The sequence below is a fragment of the Oncorhynchus kisutch genome, linkage group LG2 (genome assembly GCF_002021735.2).
Source record: "Oncorhynchus kisutch isolate 150728-3 linkage group LG2, Okis_V2, whole genome shotgun sequence".
NCBI classification, from domain to species: domain Eukaryota; kingdom Metazoa; phylum Chordata; class Actinopteri; order Salmoniformes; family Salmonidae; genus Oncorhynchus; species Oncorhynchus kisutch.
The window spans coordinates 37671006-37696551 of NC_034175.2; the positions used below are offsets into that span (position 1 = coordinate 37671006).

The 25546-nt window shown below is 40.7% G+C and overlaps 1 protein-coding gene across 1 annotated transcript in view; it reads left to right on the forward strand.

The window, feature by feature from the left end:
- The window catches only part of LOC109865560 (inactive dipeptidyl peptidase 10), a 199924-nt gene that overhangs the window by 137848 nt on the left and 36530 nt on the right, over positions 1-25546 (forward strand). Inside the window, exons 10-17 of the mRNA XM_020453840.2 lie at positions 4015-4112; positions 4226-4349; positions 5229-5267; positions 5486-5593; positions 5834-5925; positions 13011-13058; positions 14026-14147; positions 17611-17655. Of these exons, the coding sequence (XP_020309429.1) occupies positions 4015-4112; positions 4226-4349; positions 5229-5267; positions 5486-5593; positions 5834-5925; positions 13011-13058; positions 14026-14147; positions 17611-17655 (676 nt within the window). The remainder of the gene's footprint in view (positions 1-4014; positions 4113-4225; positions 4350-5228; positions 5268-5485; positions 5594-5833; positions 5926-13010; positions 13059-14025; positions 14148-17610; positions 17656-25546) is intronic.

A 25546-nucleotide genomic window follows, 5' to 3' on the forward strand; every position in this document is an offset into this window, starting at 1 on the left:
AGTGGTTGACAAAGTCGTCCGTAGAGAGGGAGGTGGGATGGAGGGGGTGGAGGATTAAGGAGGGAGAAGGTGAGAAAGAGTGTCCTAGGGTTACAGGCAGAAGCTTCAAATTTAGTGATAGAAAGTGGCTTTTGCAGTGGATACAGAGGATGAGAAAGTAGAGAGGAGTGAGTGATAGGATGATAGGTCCTCTGGAAGTTTAGATTTCCTCCATTTTCGCTTAGCTGCCCGCAGCACTATTCTGTAAACTCGCAATGAGTCACTCAGCCACTGAACAGGAGGGGAGGGCCGAGCCGCCTGGGAGGAAAGGGGACACTGCGAGTCATAGGATGCGGACGAGTGTAGCGTCGATACTAGTAATTATCATGTACCTACCCAGGAGCAAGCAACTGAATGTAACGTGAAACCCAGTGGGGTATAATCTTTATAATTACTATTTGGTTACAATATAACAGTCTTTGTAGAGAACAGGCTAACCAGAAGAAATTAGGAGACACAAGAACATTAGGTATAACCCTTTAAGTTACATTGAACTTACAATATTTAACAACCAACTCTGTAATTACAATGTTGTTACAAGGTATATACAGGTATTTACAATGTACTTATCCAGGACCAAGAAACTTAATGTAAAGTGAAGTGACATGTGCATTACTTTGTAGTTACAATGTAACAACATTGGCAGACAATAGGCAAACCAGGAAAAATAAGGAGACAGGAACATTTCGCAGTTAGCTGTTTCTTTCATAGATTTGACAAAGATTCATATTTAAACAATTTAAATTAAATTCCCCATTTCAGACAAAGCAATAACTTTGCAATCCTGGGTTGTAAAAGCTAGCTATCTAGCTAGCATTTATTTCTCCATTATTCATTAATGTAGCTAGCTAGGCACTGGCACAATGTCAACACAATTTTTTAACAACACTTTTCACTGACTCGAATGTCTTGATTCTTTTTTCCAAGTGACTCGTTAATTTGAGTCGTTCGTCCGATATGCTTTCCGCAATGAATACAGACGGATTCATATGCATACCTCCGGCTCAGCTGCTCCGGAGATCACCAACTGTCTATCATAAGTGCGCAGGAAAATAAATCTTCAGAACTGATAACTGATAATTAATAAATGCAATTAATTGATTACCGTATGTTATCAATGGACACAGGTTTCTAAAACATATACAGCCTGCCTCTGCTCAGCAAGCTTGAACTCGAGAACTAATCATTTCATTTCAGCGGCTGCTGCTGTTCACAAACTAGATTGTGCTAATCTCCCTCGCGAGAGGCTTGTGGAATCATAATTCTTTAGGGTTTTTAGTTCATTGTTAACTAGTAGGTCTTGTCAACTCCTGCTTGCTCTGCACATTACTGAATCAAATAAATGAAATGAGTTGAAAGATTTGTTCTTTTGAATGAACAAGATGAAAAGATCCCAGTCAGTATTGTCTTCCTTTTTTGAATATTCGATGAGGGTTTTTGACATCAACTGCCTGTATTCAGTAGAGAGAAATGCTATGCTACTAGATCATGCCATGAATAAGCATAGCCATCTCACGACAACTCCGATAGTGTTTTTTCTCAAAGTTGCCTGCCGGGATGTCATGTGTCCTACTTATATCAGTACACTCGCAACAACTTAAGCAACATGAAACTTCTATTCGACCAAATAAACCTCACGTAGCAAATAAGCCATTCATGTTTTTGTTGACCAAATTCGACACTCTCTCATTGACCTCCATACAATATACCAGATGTTGTCATAGGTTAGAGAGGTTAGGTTAGAGGATTAGTAACCGAAAGGTTGCAAGTTCAAACCCCCGAGCTGACAAGGTACAAATCTGTCATTCTGCCCCTGAACAGGCAGTTAACCCACTGTTCCTAGGCCGTCATTGAAAATAAGAATTTCTTCTTAACTGACTTGCCTAGTTAAATTAAATAAATAAATAAATAAATAAAAATAGGAAGGCCCTAAAAAATGTCCAAGACTCCAGCCACCCTAGTCATAGACTGATCTCTCTGCTACCACATGGCAAGCTGTACCGGAGTGCCAAGTCTAGGTCCAAAAGGCTCCTTAAGGATTGGTGTCCCGCTAGCAGGACAACTTCCGGTGAAACTGGAGGGCACGCAATTCAAATACATTTTAATCGTTATTATTGCAATTAAACATTTTAGGTACATATAAGTATCTTATATCGGCTGAAAGCTCAAATTGTTGTTAATCTAACTGCACTGTCCAATTTACAGTAGCTATTACAGCGAAAACATGCCATGCGATTGTTTGAGGACGGCGCCCCACATCAAAATATTTTTTCCACCGGCACAGGTTTCATACATTCACACATAAAGATTAAAAATTCACTTACTTTTTGAAAATCTTCCTCTGATTTGTCTCCCAAAGGCTCCCAGAGATAAAATGTAGTGTCATTTTGTTAGATAAAAATGCTTTTTTGTATCCCTAAAAGTCTGTTTAGGTGACGCCTTCGATTTTACTTCGACTAACCTGTACCCCCGCACATTGACTCGGTACAGGTACCCCCTTTTTTTTCACAAATATTTTCTTACCCCTGTATATAACCTTGTTATTGTTATCTTCTTGTTATTTTCTTGTGTTACTTTTTTCTTACTTCAGGTTATTAGATTTTTTCTAGATTTTTTTTCACTAATATTTTCTTACTTACTTTTTAAAAAATTCTGCATTGTTGGTTAACTAAATGTTTCATACGTTTAATGAGGATTTTGTAACGTGTGTTGACACTGTGCCTGTGCTTAGCTAGCTGCTCGCTAGCTACATTAATGAATAAGGGGGAAATGCTAGCTCACTAGCTTTACCACCTTGTCTTACTTATTTTTACTAACTAAAATAGTTATTGCTTTGAGTCTGAAATGGAGAATTGAATTTGAAAGGTTTGAATATGAATCTTTGGCAAATCCATTGAACATTGTAAGTACAAACATCCATTTACATTGGTACAAAGTCATAAGAAAATTCACTTCACTTTACATGATGCTTACTCCTGGGTAAGTACATTGTAAATACATGTATATCTCTTGTAACACCATTGTAATTACAGAGTTGGCTGTTAATGGTTTATACATTTTAAGTAGAATGTAACTAAAAGGGTTATGCATAATGTTCTCCAGTCTCCTCTATTTTCTTTCTGAAAAAGTTATATTCTAACTACATGGTAATAAAGGTTATACCCTACTGGGTTTCACTTTACATGAAGTTGCTTGAACACATTGTTATTACATTACATTTGATTCGGGATAGCCTTTGAGCCAGGTCATAACATAGAAATAAAGTCATTGAAACTGACCGGTAGTTAATGACAATTGTTGCAAACAGACCCTAGCCTATTTATCAACCCTGGTATTGCATGTGTATTCGATGGCAGTGGCACCTTGTAAGAAAGTCAGATTTTGGTTTGCGTTATTAACATGGTAATTCACAGGTAACTTTCAAACTTGTAATTACAAAACATTAGTTGCATTGTGGAACAAGAAAATGTGTAACATCAGTAAACTCATGCGGAGTAACCGTCAGCAAGTGGATATGTAAATACACATTTCAAATTGTGCAATAACTGCTAGCGCTACAACCTTCTTACCATGTAATTACATAGTAACACCTATTACTACAGTTTTTACGGTGTAGTTAAAAAGTAATAGGGGCAACTTTATGTAAAGCGTTACCAACATTTGTATCACCATTCGATGAAATTGGTGTATATTGTGTAATGACATACTGTAGCTATTATTCATATATTGTCAGGGCATGTGTTAAATAATTATTGTTTATTATTATCATCCATTGTTTGGGGATGTTTTGGAGGTGGGTTATTATGTAGGTACATACACTGTATAATATTGCTCTACATAATTACAATGTAATTATACAATGTTTAGCTTAGTTGATATGGTGATTGTAATGTGTGGTATTTTTCTCTATGATTCATCTTTGATTTATCATATGTAGTGGTGCTACAGTATCTAAAAAACGTACTCTGTTTTCAGGCGGGCCAACCAAACCCCACAGTGAAGTTATACGTGGTGAATTTGTACGGGCCGACCCATACTCAGGAGCTCACACCACCAGACAGCCTCAAAATAAGGTGTGATACATAATGATCATGAAAACAATAATGAAGACAAATCTTGGAAAGTTTTCTTTTTGGAGAGACAAGGTTATTTTCAATCAATAATAACTGGTTGTACTCTCTCGTAGGGAGCACTATGTAGCCATGGTCAAGTGGATCAGTAAAACCAAGACAACGGTCAGGTGGATGAGCCGTGCCCAGAATGTGTCAATCCTGACCGTGTGTGACACCACCACAGGGGCCTGTGTTAAGGTGAGAATAATGGCATTCTGTGTATGGAGTGTGTGTGTGTGTGTGTGTGTGTGGGGGGGGGGGGGGGGGGGGGGGGGGGTGTTACACTCCCAGTGGTGGGGCATTATGTTATATTGGCAGTGGGAGGAGAGAGCAGACAATGCACTGACTGTTATTGCTATGCTACTGTACCAAAGGGAAAGAGATTGTTGACTCGAATGCCTCATCTGAAAGTACCTTATGAGTTCTATATCAATAGTTTACAGTATGGGCTTAGCACCTGTTGTGTTGTTTGGTGTGCTTTTTACTATGCATGCTAAAGGGTGCTTGTAAAGGGGTGTATGCACGTTCTGTTTACCCACCATTTTGAAGAAGAAGATTATCTCGTGGCATTTATCAGACAAACACACTATAAATCACATGAATTATTCTATAACTTTTTTCTGGGAAGCTTTTATCATCTCATAGAACTGTTTTCATGAACAATAAAGTAAAGATTTATCCTTCCCACAATTTGTTTTGATTGCAGAGTGTTATTATAAGCTTTGTCTGGAACAGGGCAGAGCAGCAGGCCCCTGTGGGGAAAGCATGGCAGTCTGTGGGAAACTGTTCAGTTTGACTGTTCCAGGGTCAGGCCCCACAGATGGCTAGAGCACAACCAAACAGGCTCTCCAGCCAAGAAGCTGCTTTCCCTGGGCCCGGACTCATCTTCTCTGCCAGGGCTTTTGTCCTTGTCTGCAATGGGTTTAAATGAAAGAGCACATATTCCGACATTTTAATGTATTGGGGAAGAAAGGGAATTGGATGATTTTGAAGGGGTTTGGGCTGTCTTGTGGAATGGTTAATTGGTTAAAACGGGACATACTATTAACTGTTAACATTTTGGTCTTTCTATTTCAGAGGCATGAGGAGACCTCAGAGCTCTGGCTTTCCAAGCAGGTAAAACATCTTAACTCCTGTAAAGTCAGTCATGGTCAAACATATCAAATCAAAGTTCCATTCCATTTAATTCAATAGATCTTTATTGGGCACATTGTTACTGATTGGCCTAAAATGCCAAGACATGAATATTACTAGTCTATTATACACAATCTCTGTGGTCCATATAATGGTCATAACACTCAAAAGTAAAATGTTTGCTGTGTTTGTTTCTGTAGAACCAGGAACCAGTGTTCTCCAGGGACGGCAGCAGATTCTTCCTGACAGTGCCCGTCAAGCAAGGCGGGCGCGGAGAGTTCCATCACATCGCCATGTTCACCACACAGGTATAGGATCAAGTCGCCATGGTTACTGAACCGATGGGGGTCACTCATGTCACCGTGGTTACCACTCAAAGTGTTCTGTTGCTATAGTTTCCACCGTGGTGAGGGTAATGTCTCTGTGGTTACAGAACAAGAAGTGAGGGTCATGCTGTTGATGATGAATAAGTCATTTTTATAGATATGTACTATGTAAGACTCTTCTAATTGTTTATTTCCTATGTCTGTTCCCCTTCCTTCCTCCAGTTCAGAGCAGATCAAAATGAAGTCCGCCATCTTACGTCAGGGAACTGGGAAGTAACTAAGATCCTGGCCTATGATGAGAGCAACGACAACATGTGAGTGTCTCTTCTGGGCTGTGCATAATATATGAATAATGAGGATTCAGGTATTGTGCATACAGTGGTTCTTCCTTTAAAAGTTGCGTCATACTGCAGCACACCTTGCGGTCTGCAGAAGAATTCTATGAAACATTATTTAATTGTCAGCCATTATTACCATTAATGCTAGTTAGTGCTAGTTTGACCACCAGAGGGCATCTTTGAGAAGTATTTGATAGCCTTCAATATTGGCTGTATGAGTGAATTTAAAAACTTTTTTGTAAGAACATAGTATATGGGATTGATTTTCAGAAATGTAGATGAATTAATTTGATTAATATTATGGTGTTTCTATTCCAAGAAAAAAACGAAACCCTCAAGGTTTACATTAGTTTGGAACGGAAAATATGGCGCTGTACAACGTTACGGTTGGGAGTAGGCTACAGTACTAAGAGCATAACATTTTCATATCCTAATTGTAGTCTAACTTCTTGCGACTAGCAATCCCGGATCCGGGAGCGTAATCATAGCCTAAATGAATTAGCATAGCGCAGCGGACATAAATACCCCTAGAACATTTTCCTTTCATGAAAATCACAAATGTAATACATTGAGACACAGCTTAGCCTTTTGTTAATCACACTGTCATCTCAGATTTTCTAAATATACGTTACAGCCAACGCTAGACAAGCATTTGTGTAAGTTTATCATGGCATAATATTATGCTAGGCTCTGCTGGCAGCAGGCAACATTTTCACGAAAATAAGAAAAGCAATCAAATTAAATCATTTACCTTTGAAAAACGTCAGATGTTTTCACTCAGGAGACTCCCAGTTAGATAGCAAATGTTCCTTTTTTCCAAAAATATTATTTTTGTAGGCGAAATAGCTCCCGTTTGTTCATCATGCTTGGAAAATGCCGGAAAATGCTATCACTACAACGCCAAACTTTTTTCCAAATTAGCTCCATAATATCGACAGAAACATGGCAAACGTTGTTTAGGATCAATCCTCAAGGTGTTTTTAACATATATATAACATATATATTCGATAATATATCCGTCGAGGCAATTGGTTTCTCATAAGAAGCGATTGGAAAAATGGCTACCTCAGTATTTTACACAAGATTTTCTGCGGGAGACACCATGTGACCACTTCTAAATATGGTCCCTTACGGCTATTCTTCAACAGAAATGCGTAAAAAGACGTCACAATGCTGTAGACACCTTGGGGAATACGTAGAAAACGTAAGCTCATTCGTAGCTCATTCACAGCCATATAAGGAGTCATTGGCATGAGGCGGTTTCAAAAAATGCGGCACTTCCTGATTGGATTTTTATCTGGGTTTCGCCTGTAACATCAGTTCTGTTGCACTCACAGACAATATCTTTGCAGTTTTGGAAACGTCAGAGTGTTTTCTATCCAAAGCTGTCAATTATATGCATAGTCGAGCATCTTTTCGTGACAAGATATCTTGTTTAAAACGGGAACGTTTTTCATCCAAAAATGTAAATATCGCCCCCTAGTCGTAAAAGGCTAACCAACACCCAAACAGAAATTTTGATATTAATAATAATCGCTTTGTTTTAAAAAATACTGATATTTTGGAGATGATTTCATTTTCAAATTGTCACGCCTTGGTCTTAGTATTTTGTGTTTTCTTTAATTATTTGTTCAGGCCAGGGTGTGACATGGGTTTGTATGTTGTGTTTCATATTGGGGTTTGTAGTATTTGGGATCGCGGCTGATTAGGGGTGTTGTATAGGCTTGGCTGCCTGAGGCGGTTCTCAATCAGCAGTCAGGTGCTTCTCGTTGCCTCTGATTGGGAACCGTATTTAGGTAGCCTGAGTTCGCTTTGTCTTTCGTGGGTGATTGTTCCTGTCTCTGTGTAGTGTCCACCAGATAGGCTGTAATTAGGTTTCACGTTCCGTTTGTTGTTTTTGTATTTATTTAGTTATTTCATGTATCGCCGTTTTCTTTATTAAAGATCATGATTAACCACCACGCTGCATTTCGGTCCGACTCTCTCTCAACAAACGAAGAACGCCGTTACACAAATAACCTAAAGTGAGCGAGTGCCATTCTTGAACATGGAGTGAGACATTCTCACTAATGTGTAAATAAAGCCAGTTTGTTATTCAGAATGATTTATTTCTGTTTTTAGAGGGAGAGAAACAAAAAGCCCATCCGTCGCCTAATGGGTCTCCCAGTTGCGGCTGGCATGGGTATGGAACCAGCATCTGTAGCATCGCAGTTTGCACTGTGGTGCAGTGGCTTAGACCCCTGCACCACTCGGGAGGCCCCATCTGCAATGTTTCTAATGCTGATCAAATGCCTTGCACAAAGTATCAAGATACAGAGGTGTTGGCAATTGTCTATTGTCTTGATAACAACCCATAGTGGGCTATTATAAAACATGATGTCCAGGTCAGGATATCCAAAACATTTATTTATTTAAGTCTATCAGAAAGAAGGTTGGTACTTATTTAATTTGATCCAAAGCCATGAATGAGTGAGTCACTCAGCTTTATGTAGGTGTTGAGGCTATATGACTGCGCCATCAACTTGATTATTTAACAGACATCACTTGCTTATATTCAGTCAACATATACAGTTGAAGTCGGAAGTTTACATGCATACAGTTTTTCACAATTCCTGCATTTAATGCAAGTAAAGATTCGCTGTCTTAGGTCAGTTAGGATCACCACTTTATTTTAAGAATGTGAAATGTCAGAATAATAATAGAGAGAATTATTTATTTAAGCTTTTAATTATTTCATCACATTCCCAGTGGGTCAGAAGTTTACATACACTCAATTAGTATTTGTTAGCATTGACTTTAAATGTTTTAACTTGGGTCAAACGTTTCGGGTAGCCTTCCACAAGCTTCCCACAATAAGTTGGGTGAATTTTGGCCTATTCCTCCTGACAGAGCTGGTGTAACTGAGTCAGGTTTGTAGGCCACCTTGCTCGCACACACTTTTTCAGGTCTTCCCACACATTTTCTGTAGGATTGAGGTCAGGGCTTTGTGATGGCCACTCCAATACCATGACTTTATTGTCCTTAAGCCATTTTGCCACAACTTTGGAAGTATGCTTGTGGTCATTGTCCATTTGGGAGACCCATTTGCAACCAAGCTTTAACTTCCTGGCTGATGTCTTGAGATGTTGCTTCAATATATCCACATCACTTTCATTCTTCATGATGCCACCTATTTTGTGAAGTGCACCAGTCTCTCCTGCAGCAAAGCACCCCCACAACATGATGCTGCCACCCCGGTGCTTCACGGTTGGGATGGTGTTCTTCGGCTTGCAAGCATCGCCCTTTTTCCTTCAAACATAACGATGGTCATTATGGCCAAACTGTTCTATTTTTGTTTCATCAGACCAGAGGACATTTCTCCAAAAAGTATGATCTTTGTCCCCATTTGCAGTTGCAAACCGTTAGTCTGACTTTTTTATGGCCGTTTTGGAGCAGTGGCTTCTTCCTTGCTGAGCGACCGTTCAGGTTATGTCAATATAGGACTCGTGGTCCCATAGTGTTTATACTTGCATACTATTGTTTGTACAGATGAACGTGGTACGTTCAGGCATTTTTAAATTGCTCCCAAGGATGAACCAGACTTGTGGAGGTCTACATTTCTTTTTCTGAGGCCTTGGCTGATTTCTTTTGATTTTCCCATGATGTCAAGCAAAGAGGCACTGAGTTTGAAGGTAGGTCTTGAAATACATCCACAGGTACACCTCCAATTGACTCAAATTATGTCAATTAACCTATCCGAAGCTTCTAAAGCCATGACATAATTTTCTGGAATTTTCCAAGCTGTTTAAGTCAACTTAGTGTAAGTGAACTTCTGACCCACTAAAATTGTGATACATTGAATTATATGTGAAATAATCTGCCTGTAAACAATTGTTGGAAAAATGACTTGTGTCCTGCATAAAGTAGATGTCCTAACTGACTTGCCAAAACTTTAGTTTGATAACAAGAAATTTGTGGAGTGGTTGAAAAATGAGTTTTAATGACTCAAACCTAAGTGTATTTAAACTTCTGACTTCAACTGTATATCTTAAGAATATCATGGAATATAATAGAACATTTTCATTTCTTTTAGAATAAAAAACTTAGTGTAACAACAGTTCTAGTAATTATTACTGACGAGTAGAAACAAAAAAATAAGTGTATTTTTCAAGGTGTGCAGGACAGAGGAATAGCAATTCTTACACTATTGTTCTAAATTCAATCACCTCCTTCAACCTCATCATTCAGTTCATTGAAATGTAATGTTGAAGTCGTGCACAATTATGAGTTTCTATTATGTTTATGTCGCCCATTCGTTGTCAGCGAGAGACACATTAGTGCCTGGGGACCCAAAAGCATAGTTTGTGCTCTAACTCCCCCTTGCGCTCGTCTGGTGCAATGAAGCAGTGACGCAGGGTACCGTACAAAACAACAAATGACCTCTAAGTCACGCAGCTTTTTTTCAAAACTTTTAGTTGATCAAGCAGTGTATACACATATAACAGTGTTGTATGGCTAGGTGATAGATAGTTGGGCATCTGGAAACGGACTCAACGCCGGATATTTAACCTAGTTTAACCTATTTAAGCATCTAGTCTGGTCGACAGATCATAAAAACTCAGCAACTGCGTTAATTTTTTAGCAAACTTAACATGTGTAAATATTTGTATGATCCTAAAAAGATTCAACAACTGAAACATAAACTGAACAAGTTACACATATATGTGACTCACAGAAATTGAATAATGTGTCCATGAACAAAGGGGGGTCAAAATCAAAAGTAACAGTCAGTATCTGGTGTGGCCACCAGCTGTGTTAAGTACTGCAGTGCATCTCCTCCTCATGGACTGCAAAAGATTTGCCAGTTCTTGCTGTGAGATGTTACCCCTCTCTTCCCCCAAGGCACCTGCATGTTACTGGACATTTATGGGGGGAATGGCCCTAGTCCTCACCCTCCGATTCAACATGTCCCAGACGTGCTTAATGGGATTGAAATCGGGCTCTTCGCTGGCCATGGCAGAACACTGACATTCCTGTCTTGCAGGAAATCATGCACAGAACGAGCAGTATGGCTGGTGGCATTGTCATGCTGGAGGGTCAAGTCAGGATGAGCACCACATGAGGGAGGAGGATGTCTTCCCTGTAACGCACAGTGTTGAGATTGGCTGCAATGACAACAAGCTCAGTCCGATGATGCTGTGACACACTGCCTGAGAACATGACGGACCCTCCACCTCCACATTGATCCCACTCCAGAGTACAGGCCTCAGTGTAACGCCCATTCCTTCGAAGATATACGCGAATCCGACCATCACCCCTGGTGAGACAAAACCGCGACTCGTCAGTGAAGAGCACTGTCTCCTGACCCCTCCTGTCTCAGCCTCCAGTATTTATGCTGCAGTAGTTTATGTGTCGGGGGGCTAGGGTCAGTTTGTTATATCTGGAGTACTTCTCCTGTCCTATTCGGTGTCCTATGTGAATCTAAGTGTGCGTTCTCTAATTCTCTCCTTCTCTCTCAGAGGAGGACCTGAGCCCTAGGACCATGCCCCAGGATTACCTGACATGATGACTCCTTGCTGTCCCCAGTCCACCTGGCCGTGCTGCTGCTCCAGTTTCAACTGTTCTGCCTTCTTATTATTCGAACATGCTGATCATTTATGAACATTTGAACATCTTGGCCATGTTCTGTTATAATCTCCACCCGGCACAGCCAGAAGAGGACTGGCCACCCCACATAGCCTGGTTCCTCTCTAGGTTTCTTCCTAGGTTTTGGCCTTTCTAGGGAGTTTTTCCTAGCCACCGTGCTTCTACACCTGCATTGCTTGCTGTTTGGGGTTTTAGGCTGGGTTTCTGTACAGCACTTTGAGATATCAGCTGATGTACGAAGGGCTATATAAATAAATTTGATTTGATTTGATTTGATTCTTGCCAGTCCTGTCTGGTCCAGCGATGGTGGGTTTGTGCCCGTAGGTGACGTTGTTGCCGGTGATGTCTGGTGAGGACCTGCCTTACAACAGGCCTACAAACCCTCAGTCCAGCCTCTCTCGGTCTATTACGGACAGTCTGAGCACTGATGGAGGGATTGTGCGTTCCTGGTGTAACTCGGGCAGTTGTTGTCCCGCAGGTGTGATGCTCGGATGTACCGATCCTGTGCAGGTGTTGTTACACGTGGTCTGCCTCTGTGAGGACGATCAGCCGCCCTGTCTCCCTGTAGCGCTGTCTTAGGCGTCTCACAGTGCGGACATTGCAATTTATTGCCCTGGCCACATCTGCAGTCCTCATGCCTCCTTGCAGCATGCCTAAGGCACGTTCACACAGATGAGCAGGGACCCTGGGCATCTTTCTTTTGGTGTTTCTTTTGTTTTGTTTTTTTGAGTCAGTAGTGTCCTACATTTTCATAACTGTGACCTTAATTGCCTACCGTCTGTAAGCTGTTAGTGTCTTAACGACCGTTGCACAGGTGCATGTTCATTAGTTGTTTATGGTTCATTGAACAACCATGGAAAACAGTGTTTAAACCCTTACGAATTATCTTTGAAAGACAGGGTCCTGAAAAAGGGACTTTTTCATTGCTGCTGAGTTTATGTGCATGTATGGAATGATGAATGAATGTTGTAGAGGAGTTGGCAACAGCACAAACAGAAAATGTAATTGTTACCACAATGAACTTGATTGTATGTTATGAGGGGCTTTGTGTCATGACTCTTGTAAGGTGTCAGGTACATTCTGAATCTAATTCTCAGACCAATGTAACTACCAATCACAGACAACACATCATAGTCCATGGTGGGAAAAGGAGTTTTAAGAATTTACTTGTCGTAAAACACATAACATTGAGTGTTAAACTGTGTAGTAACTGGATTAGCATGATATTTTTGCTAAATAGGCAGATTTTATTATTCTCAACTTGACACCAATAAACACCATGCCTAATGCCTCAAGACTGAATGTCATGTACATTGCTTATGAAGTACAAGGACAAATGCTGCTTGAGCATGTACAGTATTTGTGGCATAACCGTGTTAACAAAGGCCACCGATTTTCTTTGAAACCCAATTAACTTGTTTGTTTCCTGCATACAGTTATTTCCTCAGCACTGAAGGCTCACCACGGAGAAGACAGCTTTTCAGGTGACACATTTAGCAACCTGTCATGAATCTTGTTTTTGACAGCTCCCCTTTGCTTTACAGTCCGTCTTATCGCCTATCATTTCCCTCTTGCGAAGAACATGTCATAACAACGGTAAACAGCTTAAGTTTTGTGCAGACAGAAATATAGAGACGCTCTTGATGTAAGATTGTGTACATCAAATAATACAGGTAACTGTCAAAGTAAAGAAAACACCAGCATGAATTGTCTTAATAGGGCGTTGGGTCACCACGAGCCAGAACAGCTTCAATGCACCTTGCAAAGATTGTGTGTCTGGAATTCTATTGGAGCGATGAGATACCATTCTTTCATGAGGAATTCCATAATTTGGTGTTTTGTTGATGATGGTAGAAATCGCTGTCTCAGGCGCAGCTCCAGAATCTCCCAGAAGTGTTCAATTGGGTTGAGATCTGGTGACAGAAATGGCCATGCCATATGGTTTGCATCATTTTCATGTTCATCAAACCATTCTGTGACCACTCTTGCCCTGTGGATGGGGGCATTGCCATCCTATTGGGGCATAGAAATGGTATCCAAAATAATGAACCTAAGCATGATGGGACGATATTTGCTTATTAAACTCAGGAACCAGACCTATGTGGAAGCACCTGCTTTCAATATAATTTGTATCCCTCATTTACAGTTACCTTATTCTTTTAAAGAATCTGAAGTCTAGAGAAGTAATAATTACATTTTTCAACCAACCATATCCAAATCCAGCTGGTCTTATGATGAGGTCGAATCGGCTTAATAACATTTCAAATGCTTTCAGGTGAACTAATTAACTCCCAACCTCAACATTGCTCATCTCTTCATTTCTGTGGAGTGTAAATATCATGTGCAAACTGCAAATACCACTCGTGCTAGATACTCAATAGGCCTGCTCTTTAGGATTTTCAGTGGAAGTTAAAACGGTCTCCTAATCTTCCCTCTTCCCCTTCCTTTCAGTGTGAAGACTGTGGGGTTGTTCCCTCGACACTGTCTGACGTGTGAGCTAAATAAGGCCCACTGTCTGTTCTTCAATGCTGAGATAAACCCCAGTAATCAGCACATCCTCCTCCACTGTAAAGGTAAGCTAGTAGCCAAGCTAGATGCTAACTCAGACAAGCTAGCACCAAGATAGGACTAGCAGGCCAATGCAACAAAAACCTAAATGCTAACACAGATAGTCTATTGCATAGCAATGCTCCATAGTTCCAATATAGCACAAGCAGGCTAATCCATACATGTAATTTTACAGTTAGTCAGCTAAGCTAAATGCTAAAACAAGCAGTGGATCATTTTGAAGGCTAATATTCAACTAAATTATAGCACCACTCGTCTTTCTTTGTTTAAGACAGGTAAATATTGGTAGAGCTTAGAGAACCAGAGCATCAACTTTCTTTGAGAGGTTATTTAAAGATATTAGTAACCAACATCAACTAACCATTTATCATAGACTGTAAAGGTATGCCAGCTAGGCCATTTGCTAAACCCAACCAATGCATCATCTGCTTAGACTTAGATACATGATCAGAGATGCATCCTACCAAAAAAGTTTTAAAACAAATCAAATTATATTTTATATTTGAGATTCTTCAAAGTAGCCACACTTTGCCTTGATTGACAGCTTTGCACAATCTTAGCATTCTCTCAACCAGCCTCTGCTGCAGAGAATAAGTTAATTAGAGTTACCAGCCTCAAAAATGTCAGCCTAAATAAATACTTCACAGAGTTCAAGTAACAGACACATCTCAACATCAACTGTTCAGAGGAGACTGCGTGAATCAGGCCTTCGTGGCCAAATTGCTGAAAAGAAACCACTACTAAAGCACACCAATAAGAAGAAGAGACTTCCTTGGGCCAAGAAACATGAGCAATGGACCGGTGGAAATCTGTCCTTTGGTTTGATGAGTCCAAATGTGTGGTTCCCCCCATGAAGCATGGAGGAGGAGGTGTAATGGTGTGGGGGTGCTTTTCTGGTGACACTGTCAGTGATTTATTTAATTTTATTCAAGGCACACTTAATCAGCATGGCTACCACAGTATTCTGCAGCGAAATACCAACCCATCTAGTTTGCGCTTAGTGGGACTATCATTTGTTTATCAACAGGACAATGACCCAAAACACACCTCCAGACTGTGTAAGGGCTATTTGACCAAGAAGGGGAATGATTGAGTGCTGCATCAGATGACCTGGCCTCCACAATTACTCGACCTCAACCCAATTGAGATGGTTTGTGATGAGTTGGACCCCAGAGTGAAGGAAAAGCAGCCAACAAGTGCTCAGCATAGTTATTTAACCTCTATTTAACTAGGCAAGTCAGTTAAGAACAAATTATTATTTTGAATGACGGCCTACACAGGCCAAAGTCTGGTCCAATTGTGCACCGCCCTATGGGACTCCCAATCACAGCCGATTGTGATAGATCCTGGATATGTGGAAACTCCTTCAAGACTGTTGGAAAAGGATTCCTCATAAAGCTGGTTGAGAGAATGGAAAGAGTGTACAAAGCTGTCATCAAGGAAAAGGATGGCTACTTTGAAGAATCTAAAATATTTAAATGATTTGTTGAACACTTTTTTTGGTTACTACATTATTCCGTATGTGTTATTTCATAGTTTTGATGTCTTCACTATTATACTACAATGTAGAAAATATAATAAATTATGAAAAACCCTTGAATGTGTCCAATTTCTGGACTGGTAGTGTATACAGTATAGTGAGCAAGCATATTTAGCACACTCCATCCAACAAACTGCTAGGAGCAAAAGGTCTTTAAGCAAATGTTTTCATATTTCTATGGTATTTCATTTATCCTTTATTTATCTAGACAAGTCAGTTAAGAACACATTCTTATTTACAATGACGGCCTACCGGGGAACAGTGGGTTAACTGCCTTGTTCAGGGGCAGAATGACAGATGCCTACCTTGTCAGCTCGGGGATTCAGCTCGGGGATTCAATCAAGCAGCCTTTCAGTTACTGGCCCAACACTGTAACCACTAGGCTACCTATGTATGAATTTGTCAAAATTTTGTTTTTTTTAAAGGTTCTCATAAAGGCCAGAAATGTTTTATTTTTGTGATTTAAAGTAACATAACATATGGAAATGAACTCCATTAAACAAACATAATCTCAGATCCATTTGAGATGGAAGGATGATTCAATTATAGTTTAAATGAAGTGGTCTTTTCCAATGTAGTCAACCATTTTTGTGTCAGTGGCCCTTCGAGCCACAACCCATTTGACAGATGTCAGGGATTTGCCTTTGGCAATCTATCATTATTTAACATTTAGTGTGGAGAGAGACCATCAGACAATTCCATATAAGAAGCATAAAATAAAATAAAAATAGTCGCTCTATTGTGTATAATTGCTTTAGGTGTTATGGTGCCATGCGTACCAGTGAATTGTCGTCTGTAAGCTGTTAGTTTGCTTTAACCAGGGTAGCCTAGTGGTAGCCTAGTGGTTAGAGTGTTGGACTAGTAACCGAAAGGTTGCAAGTTTAAATCCCCGAGCTGACAAGGTACCAATCTGTCGTTCTGCCCCTGAACAGGCAGTTAACGCACTGTTCCTAGGCCGTCATTGAAAATAAGAATTGGTTCTTAACTGACTTGCCTAGTTAAATAAAAGTAAAAAAACATATGCTCGAGTGTTTGTCCTTGTGTACCATAAGTTAATGGGAAAAATGTACCATCCTTCTCTTTGTGAGCTATAAACACAATGCAGTTAGCACGTCATCTGAGGATAAGGCTAAATTCAGTAGAAACCAAGCAGCTTGTCACTCTCCTCATCAAGCATATTAAAGCTAGTTAATTCCCTCCGTCAAATGCAACGGATGCTATTACCATTTTCAAGCAGGTAAGCAAATGAGAAACTATTTCTCTGTGTGACAAATTAGCAGCCCTTTTCTTTTACTGAGTTTGCCATTTTGTTGTTGGCCAATGCCCCTTAAAAGTTTTAACACTGCATTGTTGTGAATGATCTCTTATCTTTTTTTAATTAAAAAAAAGCCTATGTAAGGCGTGATAAAACTTGCCTTAAGTGGAGGAAATGAAACAAAGCTTACTCTTCATTGATCAGTGTTGGGCTTTAAAAGTCTCAGATGTTTACCATTCATGGCAACAGTGTGTGTGGCTGTTAAATCACCATTACCTCAGCTAGCATTATTCAGATAGGGGGGCTAGTCTGACTAAACAGGTCTGATAATTGCTGTAGGAGTGATTTGTGGAGGGTTGGGCAGCCGAACAGCGACTGCTAGATCTTATTAACCTCCGTGTGGGTGTCTTCCAATGGGTGCTGAATAGAATTGACTTAATTTGACAAGCCCAGGTTATTAGAGGCAGTTTGAATGACCTTTAACCACTGACTGTAATGGGTAAAGAAGGGGAAGTGACAGTTGTGACAGTGGTTGTGACAGCAGCTAGGGGATTGGAAAGGCTGCTGTATTGTATTTGTGACCGTGCTACCCTGCTTGGGAGGTGCTATTTTTGTAACTCTATGTACAGATCGGATACATTTGTATGTCAAACTTTTTTTGTATTTCTCGCAGGTCCGGGAGCACCCACTGTGATCTTACACAGCCTCATTAATGCCAGTAAGAACTCAACTTAATCTTCCACAATTGATGATCATGTCTTGAACTGATTAAAGTAATTGGCAAGATAACTTGGAACTTTGGTGTTTTGCCAGAACCAACAAGTGTTGAAAGGATGAAAAATAACAGCTAATTTTGTTCAAATATTGAGGGTTTGCTCTTTAAAATGCCAGTTCCCCTCTCACTGTTACCCTTGTTGAAACGTTTTTTAATTTCATTTTTTTCCTTTATGCCCATGTCGGATTTCTATCAATGTTTTGTCTTGAATGTTAACAGATGCAGTGGAAAAAAGGCAAGACATTTTTAATTTGGCAAGGATTATTTGGCCAGACCTTCCAATCCACAACTGAGAACTTTGGAGCCTTTGTGGTTTCATAATGAGAGGCCTATTTATTTTGTGTTTCTATAAAAATGCTGGATAAATTACATTCCATTCAGTTTCCTCTCAGATGGCTAAAACGGAATATACAATAGGCATTCATTTTGTTGTTCCATGTGGAGGAAATTGATTCTTTTAAAATCCACAATTGACAAACAGTTGAATGTATAAGATGTATTTGGAGAAAGTAACATTTCTGCACTGCAGTGGGTCTGATATTTATGCTGCCTGATGCGACAAGATCAATAGCACACCTAGTCAATTGTACGTCAGACACTGATAATGTTACAGTGGTCGAACTCCGATGCAGGCAGCACTGCATTATTTTGATGTACAACATTTAGTTCTGTCTTAATTGTAGACCAACCAACGTCTTATTATGGGTTAGGAAAAACAATGCATCTGGTTTTATGAGACATTTAATGTCTTGGGCCAAACAATTGGGCCATGGTTGGTTATCAAGGACACTGTTCAACACCCACACAAAGGCTGTGCTGGAAAAACCTGAATTTGCCATCATTTCCATATTTTCTCTGCACTTGAGTTCATAGTTATATTTTTACTTCAGACTTGAAAGATAAGTCTTAACCTTCACGCGCCAACCGTATTGGGACAGATGTAGTATTACTAATTGATTTTGTAACTATTACCCGAGCATGTGGGTTATTCCAGAGAACAATTCAGACAGGATAAATGAATTTAATTCTTTAAACTTTTTCATTCAATTGACTCATGACGGAAGCCTGGAGGTTTTTCAACATGTGTGGACTATAATGAGCTACACTGATAACGCGTGCTTGGCTGCCAAATGTATAGGTGTCCCAATAATATTTAAATTGATGAAGTGTGATCATAATTATCTGTAAGGTCCCTTAGTCAAGTAGTGAATTTCAAACACAGCTTACGACAAAGACAAGGGAGGTTTTCCAATGCATCGCAAAGAAGGACACCTATTGGTAGATGGTAAAAAAAAGACACTGAATATCCCTTTGAGCATGGTGAAGTTATTAATTATGCTTTGGGTGGTGTATGACCCTGTCACTACAAAGATACAGGCATCCTTTCTAATTCAGATGCGAGGAAGGAAACAGCTCAGGCATTTCACCATGAAGCCAATGGTGATTTTAAAAGAGTTAGAGTTTAATGGCTGTGATAGGAGAAAACGGAGGATGGATCAACAACATTGTAGTTATTCCACAATACTAACCTAAATGACAGAGTGAAAAGAAAGAAGCCTTTACAGAATAAAACTTGCACTTAAGTTAAACTGAAGAAAATGTGGCAAAGCAATTCACGTCGAGTCCTAAATACAAAGTGTTATGTTTGGGGCAAATCCAATACAACACATTACTGAGTAGCATGGGCACCATATTTTCATAGCGGTGGCTGTATCATGTTATTGGTATGTTTTGCAATTATTAAGGACTGGGGAGTTTTTCAGGACAACATTTTTTCAGAATGGAGCTAAGCGCAAACAAAATCCTAGAGTAAAACCTGGTTCAGTCTGCTTTCCACTGGGAGATGAATTCACCTTTCATCAGGACAATAACCTAAAAGTCCAAATCTACACTGGATGTGCTTACTAAGAAGACAGTGAATGTTCCTGAGTGGCCAGGTTTTGATTTATATCCACTTGAACATCTATGGCAAAATGTTTTTCTAACAATGATCGACAACCAATTTGACAGAGCTTGAAGAATAAAAGAATAAAAATAATAGGCTAATGTGGCACAATCCAGGTGTGGAAAGTTCTTAGAGACTTACCTAGAAAGACTCACAGCTGTAATTTTTCTATAATTTTGCTAACATTTCTAAAAACATGTTTTCACTTTGTCACTATTGGGTATTGTGTGTAGAAGTGTGCACTTTTTTCAATTGAATCCATTTTGAATTCAGTCTGTAGCACAACACAATGTGGAATAATTCATGTGTATGAATACTTTCTGAAGGCACTGTAATTCCACTTTCTTCCAAGAGCACTGAGATAAAAGGCCCACCAGTGGTGTAGTGGAGAAGTGGATATAATTCTGCCATACTTTCGCAAACAACACACCCAGCGCAGGAAAGGCGCCCTGTGTGAAAAATGATATTAGTAACAGTGACATGTACTCTGAATGACCTAAAATGACAAATACCATATTGGCCTTTGACAGTCAAGCCAACCCAAGGCAGCAGCTACTTTTCCTGGGGTCCGGCAAAATTAAGGCAGTTATACAATTTTTAAAACATTACGATACATTCAGGCCCATACTCTACTACCACATACAGTGAGGGAAAAAAGTATTTGATCCCCTGCTGATTTTGTACGTTTGCCCACTGACAAAGAAATAATAATGTTATTTGAACAGTGAGAGACAGAATAACAACAACAAAAATTCAGAAAAACGCATGTCAAAAATGTTATAAATTGATTTGCATTTTAATGGGGGAAATAAGTATTTGATCCCCTCTCAATCAGAAAGATTTCTGACTCCCAGGTGTCTTTTAGACAGGTAACGAGCTGAGATTAGGAGCACACTCTTAAAGGGAGTGCTCCTAATCTCAGTTTGTTACCTGTATAAAAGACACCTGTCCACAGAAGCAATAAATCAATCAGATTCCAAACTCTCCACCATTGCCAAGACCAAAGAGCTCTCCAAGGATGTCAGGGACAAGATTGTAGACTTACACAAGGCTGGAATGGGCTACAACAGTGTCAACAGTTGGTACGATTATTCGCAAATGGAAGAAACACAAAAGAACTGTCAATCTCCCTCGGCCTGGGGCTCCATGCAAGATCTCACCTCGTGGCATTGCAATGATCATGAGAACAGTGAGGAATCAGCCCAGAACTACACTTGAGTATCTTGTCAATCATCTCAAGGCAGCTGGGACCATAGTCACCAAGAAAACAATTGGTAACACACTACACCGTGAAGGACTGAAATCCCGCAGCGCCCGCAAGGTCCCCCTGCTCAAGAAAGCACATATACATTCCCGTCTGAAGTTTGCAAATGAACATCTGAATGATTCAGAGGACAATTGGGTGGTGTGGTCAGATGAGACCAAAATGGAGCTCTTTGGCATCAACTCAACTCGCCGTGTTTGGAGGAGGAGGAATGCTGCCTATGACCCCAAGAACACCATCCCCACCGTCAAACATGGAGGTGGAAACATTATGCTTTGGGGGTGTTTTTCTGCTAAGGGGACAGGACAACTTCACCGATGGACGGGGCCATGTAGCGTAAAATCTTGGGCGATAACCTCCTTCCCTCGGCCAGGGCATGTGTCTGTGCCTATGTTGATAAGCTGAAGGTACCGAGCTGCCTGTTTAACATACTAGCACACAGCTCAGACACCCATGCATACCCCACAAGACATGCCACCAGAGGTTTCTTCACTGTCCCGCGGTTCCATAAGGTGTATTTTTACCTGCTTTTTGAATCTGATTCTACTGCTTGTATCAATTTCCTGATGTGGAATAGAGTGCCATGTAGTCATGGCTCTATGTAGTACTTTGCACCTCCCATAGTCTGTTCTGGACTTGGGGACAGTGAAGAAACCTCTGATGGTATGTCTTGTGGGGTATGCATGGGTGTCCGAGCTGTGTGCTAGTATGTTAAACAGGCAGCTCGGTACCTTCAGCTTATCAACACCTCTTACAAAATCAAATAATGAGGAAGTCAATCTCTCTTCCACTTTGAGCCATGGGAGATTGACATGCATGTCATTAATATTAGCTCTCTGCATACTTTTAATGCCCTGTTCTGAGCCAAATGCAATTTTCCCAAGTCCCTCATTGTGGCACCTGACAACACGACTGAACAGTGGTCCAGGTGCGACAAAACCAGGGCCTGTAGGACCTGCCTTGTTGATAGTGTTGTTAAGAAGGCAGAACAGCGCTTTATTATGGACAAACTTCTCCCCATCTTAGCTACTGTTATATCAATATGTTTTGACCATGACAGTTTACAATCCAGGGTTATTCCAAGCAGTTTACTCACCTCAACCTGCTCATTTTTCACATTATTCATTACGAGATGAAGTTGAGGTTTAGTGAATGATTTGTCCAAAATACAATGCTTTTAGTTTTGGAAATATTTAGGACTAACGTATTCCTTGCTACCCATTCCAAAGGTAACTGCAGCGTTTTAAGTGTTGCAGTCATTTCAGTCGCTGTAGTAGCTGACATGTATAGTGTTGAATCACCCACATACATAGACACACTGGCCTTACTCAAAGCCATGGGCATGTCGTTAGTAAAGATTGAAAAAAGCAAGTGGCCTAAACAGCTACCCTGGGGAATTCCTGCTTCTACCTGGATTATGTTTGAGAGGCTTCCATTAAAGAACACCCTCTGTGTTCTGTTAGACAAGTAACTCTTTATCCACATTATAGCATTTAGTGTAAAGCCATAACACATGTTTTTCCAGCAGCAGACTATGATCGATAATGTCAAAAGCTACACTGAAGTCTAACAAGAGAGCCCCCACAATAATGTTATCAATTTCTCTCAGCCAAACATCAGTCATTTGTGTAAGTGCCGTGCTTGTTGAGTGTCCTTCCCTATATGCATGCTGAAAGTCTGCTGTCAATTTGTTTACTGTGAAATAGCATTTTATCTGGTCAAACAATCCAGGCACAAGGCAAAACCCAGATGCAAACACAGGAGGCAGATGGTTGGAGTCTTACAATGTTTATTAATCCAAGGGGGTAGGCTAGAGAATGGTCGTGGACAGAAAAAAAGGTCAAAACCAGATCAGAGTCCAATAGGTACCGAAGGGCAGGCAGAATCAAGGTCAGGGCAGGCAGGATGATCAGGCAGGGAGGAATGCACTCCAGGGTCAGTCAGGGGTCAGAACCGGGAGGACTATAAAAAGAGAATAGAAAAAGGCGTATGAGAAAAACACGCTGGTTGACTTGACTAAACATACAAGATGAACTGGCACAGAGAGACAGGAAACACAGGGATAAATACACCGGCGAAAATAAGCGACACCTGGAGGGGGTGGAGACAATCACAGGAACAGGTGAAACAGATCAGGGCGTGACACAAACACCATTTTTGCCAGAAGTTTACTAAGGGTTGGCAGCAGGCTGATTGGTCGGCTATTTGAGACATTGAAAGGGGATTTAGGAGTGGCAATATCGTCCACTATTATCCTAAGTAATTTTCCATCCAGATTGTCAGACCCCGGTGGCTTGTCATTGTTGATAGACAACAACCATTTTTTCACCTCTTCCACACTGACTTTGTGAAATTCAAAAGTGCAATTCTTGTCTTTCATTATTTGGTCAGATATACTTGGATACTTGTCAGCGTTTGTTGCTGAGTTTGTTTAGCTTGCCAATGAAAAAGTAATTAAAGTAGTTTGCAATATCAGTGGGTTTTGTGATAAATGAGCCATCTGATTCAATGAAGGATGGAGCCGGGTTGGCTTTTTCCCCCAAAATGTAATTTAAGGTGCTCCAAAGCTTTTTACTATCATTCTTTATATCATTTATCTTTGTGTCAGAGTATAGTTTATTTTATTGTTATTTAGCTTAGTCACATGACTTCTTCATTTGCAGTGGTTTGCCAATCATTTGGGCTGCCAGATGTATTTGCCATACTTTTTGCCTCATCCCTCTCAACCATACCATTTTTCAATTCCTTATCAATCCAAGAGGATGTAACAGTTTTTACTGTCATTTTCTTAATGGGTGTGTGTTTATTAGTAACTGGAATAAGCAATTTCATAAATGTGTCAAGTGCAGCGTCTGGTTGCACCTCATTACACACCACAGACCAGCAAATATTCTTTACATCATCAACAGTGCTAACAGTGTAACTCTGGTTCATAGGCTCATGATTACTGCATCCCATAGCTGTAGGATTAACACAGGTATTCAGGGAAATTAGGGGGACATAAATTAAGTTGTGTCTTCCAACGCCCCTAGGATAATGTACATTTAATGCAGCATTATGACAACTCATTTTCACAATGGTAGGGATTAGCTGAGCTGGTCTTGGGTCATTGATAAGTTATTGTTTCAACGCAGCCTTGAAATGCGTGGCAGGGTCCAGGAGCCAAGATGATTTGGATGGACTCATGGATGGATGGATGTCATTCCTGTAGAGTATCTTCTGTTTCCAGAAGGTGACAAAGTTATATATAAAGTGACTCCAGCAAAGCTACATTAATCTTTTAGCCAGATGTGTAAGGACAGTAGACTGCTGAATATTTCACACTTGCAGCCCCATGATGGTACTGGATCTGAAATGATTGGCCCTTTTTTGGAGTCTTTTAATGCTAAAATCAGTTCTTTAAAATCAATTTTCAGATGTTCCAAGCTAGCCCTCCTGATGTCGTTTGACCCCACATGGACTACGACAGTGTCAGCTCCCGGCATCTGTGGTAGAACAGTCGGAAGCAGCGTTGTGATGTCCTGTACTCGTGCTCCTGGGTAGCACAGGGTTTTTGCCTTGGGGACCAAGATGTTTCTCAACATAGAGCTGCCTATGATGACAGCTGGTGATGTTGAATCGGCCAGTCTCTCAGGCATCCTCATGGTCTGATGAGGGTGGAAGCTCCGCGGATCTAAACCCGAGGTAGAATCTACAAGAGAGGGAGACAGAACAGAGGACGAAGACGCAGGTCCCTCCGGATCCGATCTTGAATGGGAAGCCTCCAATGAAGAAGAGCTCAACATCTCCAAGAAGACCCACATTGCCAGAGGACGCTGTCTTCGACTTCCACGGCGAGTGACGTATCTCCATGGCTGGTTGGTTGGGTCGAGAACAGCTCCATTCTCCAGGGAAGACCCCTTCTGGGATGAAACCCTGCTGGGCACCGTCCAGTCGGCTGTGGAGAGCCGACACGGAGGCGACACGTCAACCAGACCAGAGCGGCGTTCGGCTACTGGGTTGGAAGAAAAATAAAAAGTAGGCATGGATTCCCCAGTATCTTTTGTATGTTTGCTACTTGCTTGCTAATAAGAGTAGTCAATTTGCCCCTGTAGTTCTCCGCAAGCAAACAGTAACTACATTGAAAGTCAGCGGACCAATATTGTCCCGGAACAATGCAAAGTAAACACAGCTCCTGCAGCCTGGAAACATTCAATAGCGACCTCCATTTCAGACCGCTGAGCCAGCTAGGCTAGCTGGGCTTCCGTGTCTCTACCCCTCTGCGGAATCTGGAGGTTTCCCGGGACAGACAGCAGCAACTCACAGCAATCTAAGAGCAGCTGAGCCTCAGGATCCAAAATAAAATAAAAGTATATAAAAACAATAAACCGAGGTCTTTCGTTCAGCTTTCAGGGTTCAACAGCGTTCAAGGCCTACCTTCAAACTCAGTGCCTCTTTGCTTGACATCATTGGAAAATCAAAAGAAATCAGCCAAGACCTCAGAGCAATTCCCAAATGCCTGAAGGTACCACTTTCAGCTGTACAAACAATAGTATGCAAGTATAAACACCATGGGACCATGTAGCCGTCATTCCACTCAGGAAGGAGACGTGTTCTGTCTCCTAGAGATGAATATACTTTGGTGC